Genomic DNA, 9,067 nt, shown 5'->3' on the forward strand with positions numbered 1-9,067 from the left:
ATTAATTAGATGTGCATATTTATTTTCATTCATCATTGGCACAGTTTTTTTAATGAAGAAATCCGAGCTTATAGATATACTGTGTAAATTTATATTCTCGAACAATAGCTTGCAAATCATACAGAAGACATAAATCACACTAGACTAACCATGTGTGACAAGATCCACCTAATAATAGAAATATATTTACTTTGTTACACGATGACACGTGTATATGTACATTTGTTTAGTGCTACGAAATAAACTATAGGTTATAAATAATAAAATATAAACACTTTTCTTTGAGTCATGTTTATTTACAGTGAGGCCATAATGGCGGTTTTATTAATATTCTCTCTTTTAAACCACAGACCCTTCTAGAGCATCACTCCAAGCAAATACTCAGAACTATATATTTGTTTTTCTTTTCTTTTTTTGTTCGCAGAACTGTACGTACTCGACTAACCCTAGGGTTTCAGCACGATCAACTCGCATTTGGTTTTTTTTCCTAGTTTCTGCTATACTTTTTCTCCAGAATGAGCGGCGGCGCTGCGTCACACGGCGGAACCGATTCAAGCAATCACGCCGGAGAAGAAGAGGTGACTATCAACATCAGCTGCTCCGACGGTGCGAAATTCTCTGTTCAGGTGTGCTTGGACTCGACCGTTGTACTTTTCAAGTCAATCGTTGCTCGGAAATGCGAAATCCCCACACGCCAGCAGCGCGTGATCTACAGAGGCCGCATTTTGGGGGACGATCATACCCTACGGAGCTACGGTTAAGCATTAAGCACTAATTATTCTCTACATTTATTTTCGTACTGATTTGTTTTTTTTTTGATGAGGATAACACGTACGGTGAAAATCGGTGTTCTGTTTTCATGAAAATGAAATTCTGAACGAATTTGTTGGTAGAAATGCCATGTTTCTCGAAATGCAGTGCTAGTTACTTTTCGTCTTAAAAGTGTATGTCGTTTACCGGAAACAATTTCGTATTTCTTCTACTTTGGATAGTCGCATCTTTTGCTTGAAATGTTACCGGTGGTGGTGTCGTACGTGCTACAAATTCGAAATCGCGAGTTTCCGATGTTCTGAGATGTAGTCGTAATTTTGTAATTGGGATGCTTCAAAATATTTAACAACATTTCGACATTGAATTGTAATTCAGAACTCGACCGAGAATATTAAATGATAGAATGATTTGGAATTAATTAAACTATTTTTATTTTTTGTTGACAGGTCTCGAGGCAGGTCACACTGTTCACTTGGTACGAAGTTCTGCGACATCTGTACCTGCAGCTTCAACTGAAGCTGGCGCTCGTAATTTCTTTCCTGGTTTTGATGAAGGCGGGCCAGGTGGACCTGGACTTATATCTACATTCTTTCCTGGAATTCTCCGCGATGGAATACGAAATTATAGTGATATATATGAACATGTTCAGCAGCAGTTCAGACAAAACCCCAACCTGGTTAGCGATTTTTTTAATTCGCCATCTGTTCGGAATGTAATGAGGAATCCCGAAATTCTGCGCACCATGATGTTGAGCAGTCCTGAATCGCGCGAGATTATGGACCGTAACCCAGGGGTTACACGCACATTTTCTGATCCTATAGCCTTCCATCATACAATGGAATCTGCGCGGTACCCTGAGATAGTGCATCGGGTTTACAATACCCCTGCTCCGAATATAAACCCGCCTCGTAATGGGACCTCTGCTGGCAGTAAGTCCAAATCTGTTAGCACCATCTTTTAATTCCTATAATTTCAAATAAAAATTGCTCGCCCCAATAGTTTTTCGCGTCACTTTCTGTAGTATTGTGGTATGTTAGGTGGAACATGCATTAGTTTTGGGGTTTCTATATTTTCTTGATAATTTTTCCTGCACAGGTCCTATATATATATATATATATATATATATATATATATATATATATATATATATATTGAATGCTTCTCCTTACATTGAACAGTTCTTTAAATTCTTGTGACAATAGCGTGGACTGTCATGACTTTAGTAATAAACAGAGACAGGCTAGAACTTAAAATAGTTCAGAGAGCTCCAAAGTATTTCAATTCCTTAGTTATTTGAGATACTATATTAGTTTGGGGCCAGTATATCTTGACATTGTTTTCAAAGTTATTTGACATGTCCAATTTGTACGATTTATTTCATTCTGGTATTTTTTATTAAAATTTTGTATTGGTTTGGCATGAGTATTTTTGTCAGATTGTTAATGTTCTTGAAATAAACTTTGCAGCTGGAGGAATGCAGACAAACTTGGATACACAGTCTGGGAACGTGAGCACTCTATTTAGGGGCTTAACTTGAACTTGATTTACCAGTTTCTGAACGCACGCTGACTTCTAATTTTCTTCTTTGTCCTTTTCTACTGTCTTTGGTATAATTCTGAAATCTTATTTTTCTCATGTGGAGCAGCTGGTGAACGTGGCTAACTCCAATCATGCTCAGTCTGTTCATCACTTAGGTTCCACTGAGACATTGCAGGTAAACTATTAGATCTCTTCCTCTCCGATTCTGTGTAGATTCTTGCTTTGTTTACCTATTGTGTTAGTCTGTAATGCATGGAATCTCTAAATGCAGACCACTGTGGATGTGACTGTGTGTGTGTGTGTGTGTGTGTGTGTGTGTGTGTGTGTGTGTGTGTGTGAAAGTGCATGTGCAATGCTTGGGAGTTTTAGATTCTTTTGCCAGCACTTAGAAATATGCTATATACATGGTATCCTTGTTGGGAAGTCTGAAACACGGATTGTTGGAAATGCAACTCAGCGAAGCTATTACAAAAGAAAAGGTTGTGGGTCAAGTAGGTCAAAAAAATGTATAGTACTATTTGCATGGCTGCATATCAATTAGTTCAATTTAGAGGTGATGTATCCGGATACTGCACGGATTCCGCAACTTTGCCTGTGTATGAGTTTTTTGTTAGGAGAGCCTTTTTGCCCTCCACTATTTTTGGTTCTATTTATGGCTGCTTTCAATTGAAACTTCCTCTGCAAAGGAATCTCTCTTTTTCCAATGCAGTGCTAATGAGATTTCTCATAAAACAGCCTAATGAAGTTTTTCATAAAACATAAATTGTGCCTCTCTAGAAGTATTTACTTTAAATCTGAAAATAATGCGAGCTGTGCTATGTGCAATGCTAGGAAATCTCGGGTACTTTTGAAGTAAAAATATAACATTCTATGAAACACCACAATTTCAAATAATTTATCGTATTTATTTCCTTCTAATCTACGTTCCCGTTCCCGTTCCTACTATAGACCTTTGACTTTGTGGCTTTTTCTCCTGTCTCAGCAACTTAACAGATCTCTGTCATCTCGACTTGGTCGCCAGACATCTCCGTAAGTTTGACCCTTTTATTTTCCTGTATATCATTTATAAGATGAAACATTTGTGATTCAAATGTGTTGGTAGGAATCCGTTTGCATTGAAATAATGTGCACCGTCAGATCAAATATTTGGCTAAATTATTTTTGTAGTCGTGAAATCTGCCTCCAAATTCAAGTGTTACGATCTGCATTTTTCCTGTCGATGTTCCGTTGCTTTACTAATTAACTGGGTTCGCTGAATATTGCAGAGAACCAGGTCAAAATGCTGAGATAACAGGTCTGCATCTTACTTCTTCCTGGAACTAATATTCTGCTTTTTCTTATATTTTGGATCTCGTTAAACATTGAATCTAGCGATTCGTAATGCACTAGTCGATTCTTTCACTAGACGCTCGTTCTATATTTTATGGATACATGTGATTTTACTTGATACGGACTGTGCATCAAGTTTTGTTGCACTGATTCAGTAACTGATATTTCCTGTTCTTAGCTTTTAAGTATTGAATTTGCTGTTTACATTCCTAGGCAGAAAATGCTCATAATAGATTGAAGATGTCGTAAACAAGTAATTTTTTAATGCCTAGGCAGCTTGTTTATTATTCATGAATCTAAGCTGGATATTTTGATATATTTCATTTTACTAGAAATGGTTGATTTGGTGCATTTTTTAGGAACTTTTTGTTTGATTTTATTTGGGAGACATTGTTTTACTGTATATGTCATGTAGCGTTTATGACTGGTCATTCTATACTGTTATAGAATGTGTTTACATTTAAGATTTATATATTATCTATAATAAATGCAATGACTGGAAGGTGTAAACATAACTTTTAATGTAGTGATTTGAATTTTTTTAAATATAAGAATTGAAATATTCGCGCATCTATACGTATGTGTGTGTGTGTAATTTTGCAAATATTTTGGGAAGAGAGAATTATACGAGGAGTAAGAATAACAGTGCTAAAAAATGTTTGGTTCGATTTTGGCGAATGAAAAATATTTCGGGAAAACCAGACAATGGATTACCAATTTTTATGAATTTTTGTAGAGATAAATATTTTTGTTCGTGTAAGAATGGGTATTGTTTGATGGTCTTCGGCTGACAGAAATCTCATAAATCCAGGATTTGGCTAATTGCATGTATATAACTTCTTAGACTATATCTTAGAAAGCAAGCCCCTGTATGCTCAAGTCAATCGAAGTTATATTTGCATATGTTTCGTATTTCAATGTTCATCTAACATATTGGCTGTATGAAATTGTAGCTGGTAGAGCTGACAACTTGGGATTGGATACATTGACGAACATGTTTCGTGGACTTAGGACTCCTCCAAATAGTTCTCAAGGTTCTTATCTCTCCCTTTCTTACAATTTTGTGATTTTTCTCGTTATTTTGTGTTTTTTACTTCTTCGTGTTTTACTATAATTACTTCGTGTAATTTGTGTTCTTTTTCATGCTTCATTGCAGTTCCCCCTGAGGAATTATACGCCACTCAACTATCTCAGTTACGTGAAATGGGCTTCATTGATAAGCGAGAAAGCATCACAGCATTGATTGCCTCTACTGGGAATGTTACTGCTGCTGTGGATCGCCTTACTGGAAATCCTGGTCAATAGAGTCGATCTTACTATCTTTTGTGTTCATTCGTAGCTTTGGAGATGGTACAATTCAGTCATTTAATGCGACAAACCAAACTTCAATGTGTTTCTTGAAACACCTTCCTTTTTGCCCTTTTGGTCCGTCCCGTGACTTAGAAAAAAAAAAACCGAAAACTAACATGGCATGAGCAATATTCAGTGTCTCGTAAATGCGGTGTGGAGTGCAGTATTTTCCACTTTTTGTAGTGCACTCTTTACAATGACTGGTTGAGGGTGTTTTAAATTCTTGATATTATCGGTTCTAGATGATTTTTATCGCTAATGAATCCTCCATGTTTGGGTCGTATCGAAAATATTACAGCGACCTAAGAGTTCGTAACTCGTATATTTGGAATCTTGCTATCTTTAGACATGAAAAAAATCGCTTGTGGTATTGTGCTAAATATCGTAGCAGTTTGCTAGGCTCTTAGCCAAATCGATGCTTCCAAAGATAGTATACTCATTTGACTTTAAAGATGGATTTGATAAGATTTGAGTAACGATTTTAAATTCATCCAATAATCTTAAAACTAGTTTATATTTGAACTAAAAATTTAAAAGTCATTGTGAAAAATTGTTTTTCTCTAAGAAAAGTTGAACATGTTCAAAACTTGGAAGTTTAAAAGTTTAAAGTTTATGATGACGATGTGGGTGCATATAATGAACGGTCGATAACAAAAACACGAGAAAAATAAACGCAGAAGAAAAAAAAAACGAACCTCGAAGAGCTTATAAGAAACAACTACAACTTTGCTAAAGGATATACATGTGTTAGTTGAGCGATTGAAACCATGGAAAATTCAAAACTATGATAAGGGAAACAATTATATTGGTGACAAAAAAGTTTTGTAGACGCTACACCTTATTAATTATAAGTGTAGTGGATGCAATTCTATATCCGTACATTTCACTGATTCACACATAAGTGTGTTTAAATAACGTTTGTAGATCAATACTAATGCAATACTACCCCTGTATTTGACCGAATGTAACATCTATAAGGACTGACAACGACATTAATTTAAATATACTTTAAAGAACTACCACGGACCTAAATATTACAATCATATACAATATTCTATAGGGATCTTCAATAGAACATACAATATTTTTTGATTATATATTTTTGGCCTTCACAACTTGATGATGTCATCTTAGGTGACCATTTTTTTCTTTGTCAATTCAAAACTTTATTTTTTTACGGATAGAAAAATGAAGAAAAATGTGGACAATTACGATCTTGGACTGGAAGTAAAATTTACATTTTTACTTTCAAGATTTTGATCTTTTTACGCAATCATGGGTACCAGAACATGAATCCAAAGCTCAAAATTCGGACATCTTCACACTAAACTAGGGAAAACGTGATTTTGGGAAAAAAAAAAAACGGGGGCGGGGACGAAAGTAATTGACACAAACTCACTTGCTGCAACTACTAGGCCATCTAATAAGTGATAGCTAACCATATATATTTTTTTTGGTAATAAAAAAACCCGCATCCAACCATATAGGTGCATGCATTGGGTAAACCTACACTCTCGTACAATAGCCAACTATATTTTATTTATATAGGAACAAGATCAAGAAGAAGTTCATTTGAAGACAGTTTGAATTAGTGGATTATTTACAGTAAATACTTTGCTATTATTTAAATGGGCAACTATACTGCCCCTAGTCAGTTTTCTTTGATAAATGATCGATTTCTTTAAACTCCCTTAATTGATTGCGATTGTATGTTTTCAGCTTAATTATTGAACATATTCTTCATTTGTATGTATATAGTCATTAGATATATGAAAGAACTTTGATTTCTAAAATCAGTACATGAAAAAGGTAAAATAGTATTTTTCATGCACATTTTTTCTCGCTTTTTTTCTTAATTTGGAAAAGGCGACTGATATTAAAAAAATTATATATAATTTTTTTAATGAATATTTAATAGCAGTTTATATATTTTCGTTTTCCCCATTAATATCTGGATACAAAATATGTTTCAATTTTTTTTTTAATAAATTAATAATCTTTTATTTTTTATTTTGTTAATGAGGAGTAAGATAGAAAATATAAATTTCTTAATAATGAAGAAAAATAAATAATACAGAACAAGGTAGGGACAATTTGTTTCGAAATTTCTTCGGGCCTCTATAATGTCAAACACATGACAATGCACGTGCACAAAAATAATGCACTACTAGAATCTTATCACAAAAATGATTATTCATGTAAATTAGTGAAAACCTTATTCATTAAGTATAATAAAAATGGATTTAATCCCTTTTATTTTATTAGTGAAATCCCCTACTTATTGAATTAAATAAATATTTAATAAACTAAACACTGAATATACTTAATTTACTCTCACATGTCATATATTTAAATATGTGATTATGTGGAAAGTGGAAACCCTATTTCTCTTCTCCAATCTTCCTTTTTTCTCCATCAGCCTTCATTTCTTCCACCATAGTTGTAAAATTGTTCTTCCACCGCCGATCTGTGCCTCAACCACCACCGATGCCCCGCCCCGCCGCGATTAATTCCACCTACGTTCGCCGCGACGCTCCACTGGCACAACCCCTGCATGCAGTGACCTTCTCCACTTATTTTGTCTATAAAATTGTTCCTTCGTTGCGCTGCTCCGTGCCTTAGTCACCACCGCTGCCCCGCCCCGTCGAGATTCTATCACCGCCCGCCGGTGCGCGTCACTGACCCCTCCCCTGCAGCCGCCAAAGTGGTTAGAGAAGCTAGGGTTTTTCCGATTAGGCATCCCCTGTATTGTAGTTATCATATGTAGTTATAATTTGTGGTCAATTTAGTTGATTTTCGATTACACATCCCCTTGAATTTAACTTTGTATTTGATTTTTGACCTTTCATAATTTTGTTTTTGTAATGTTAGATTACTGGAGGCTATGGCTTCTTTGAGGTCTGCATTGCTTTCTTTGAAGCCTGCATTGCTAGGAGTTGTGGGATGATTTTAGCCAAGAGCCAAGACAAAGAAGAAGAAATAAATTGATTGTAGTTTACAGATCTTGGGTATTTTCGTTGTAGTTGTTTTTGACATTTTGTAGGTGATTTTTGATACCTTTACAGTTGTTTTCAGTAAATTTGTAGTTGTTTTCGATAATTTTAGTTGATCTTATTAAACAACTAGATTTTTATAGTTATTTTCAATATTTATAGGTGATTTTGATTTATTATAGTTGATTTCCGTTAATTTTTGGTAAATATTTTTTGGTAAACCTGCTATTGAAAATCACTATTTTTGTGGTTGTTTTGGAGTTTTCTTGTAGTTTATTCAGGGAAAGAGCGAAAACAAAAAATAGTTGTTCTGAGTAATTTTGTAATTAATTATGAAAAAAATAAGCCAACAAGTAGGAGAAAAAACAAAATTATAGTTGTTTAAGAAATATTGTTGTTGATTTCGAAAATTGAATAGTTATTTTCTGAAATTTTATAGTTGATTTGGAAAACCAACAGCTGAAAAAAAAATATTAAAAAATATTTTTTTAATAATATGTTTTAAAATACATTATGTTTAGAAAAAATAAATGAAGAAATAAACGAAAATGGTGATTAAAAGAAATAAATAAGGCATTAAAGTAGTAGGTAGGGAATAGTAGAGAGGGTAAATTTGGAATAAGAGAAAAGTTTGACCTATCACTAATAAAGGAAAAAGAGCTGGATCCATATTTATTAAAAAAAAATATTAGAGGGAGTTCCCATCAATAACCCCGATATATATATAACCAAATTTGATGTGCACTTGATAGTAATATTTCCAAATAGTAACATTAAAGTATACAATTTTATTAATCTAGACAGTTAATTATTTATATTTGCAACTTGATATTATCTGATAGTAAGATATGATGCTGAAATCGTATCCCATTGTATAATCTCGTTGGAAACTACGAGTCACTATCCATTATACAAGGAAAAAAATAGGTAGAAGAAAGAAGTAGGGGAAGTCTTTAAAACGTGTTGGAAAAAAAGAAGAGCAAAAATAAACCGTACAAAAATGAGGCTGAAGTTTCATAGTGTCTCACTTGTCAATTTGAGAGTCTACGTTTGGTTGTGTTATTAGAGATGTCTATGTCTGAAAA

At 34.1% G+C, this 9,067-nt stretch overlaps 1 protein-coding gene across 1 annotated transcript; it reads left to right on the forward strand.

Annotated features, from left to right (window-relative positions):
* The first annotated feature begins 298 nt into the window (after positions 1 to 298).
* LOC105965094 (ubiquitin domain-containing protein DSK2a) lies at positions 299 to 5,252 on the forward strand. The gene is made up of 8 exons (XM_012989610.2): positions 299 to 756; positions 1,218 to 1,700; positions 2,238 to 2,278; positions 2,417 to 2,485; positions 3,293 to 3,339; positions 3,576 to 3,604; positions 4,593 to 4,673; positions 4,796 to 5,252. The coding sequence occupies exons 1-8, from the start codon at positions 516 to 518 to the stop codon at positions 4,942 to 4,944; spliced, it is 1,140 nt and encodes a 379-aa protein (XP_012845064.2). The 5' UTR covers positions 299 to 515; the 3' UTR covers positions 4,945 to 5,252.
* The last annotated feature ends 3,815 nt before the right edge of the window (positions 5,253 to 9,067 follow it).

Source organism: Erythranthe guttata, chromosome 8 (genome assembly GCF_056151865.1).
Source record: "Erythranthe guttata isolate IM_541 chromosome 8, IM_541, whole genome shotgun sequence".
Taxonomy (NCBI): Eukaryota; Viridiplantae; Streptophyta; class Magnoliopsida; order Lamiales; family Phrymaceae; genus Erythranthe; species Erythranthe guttata.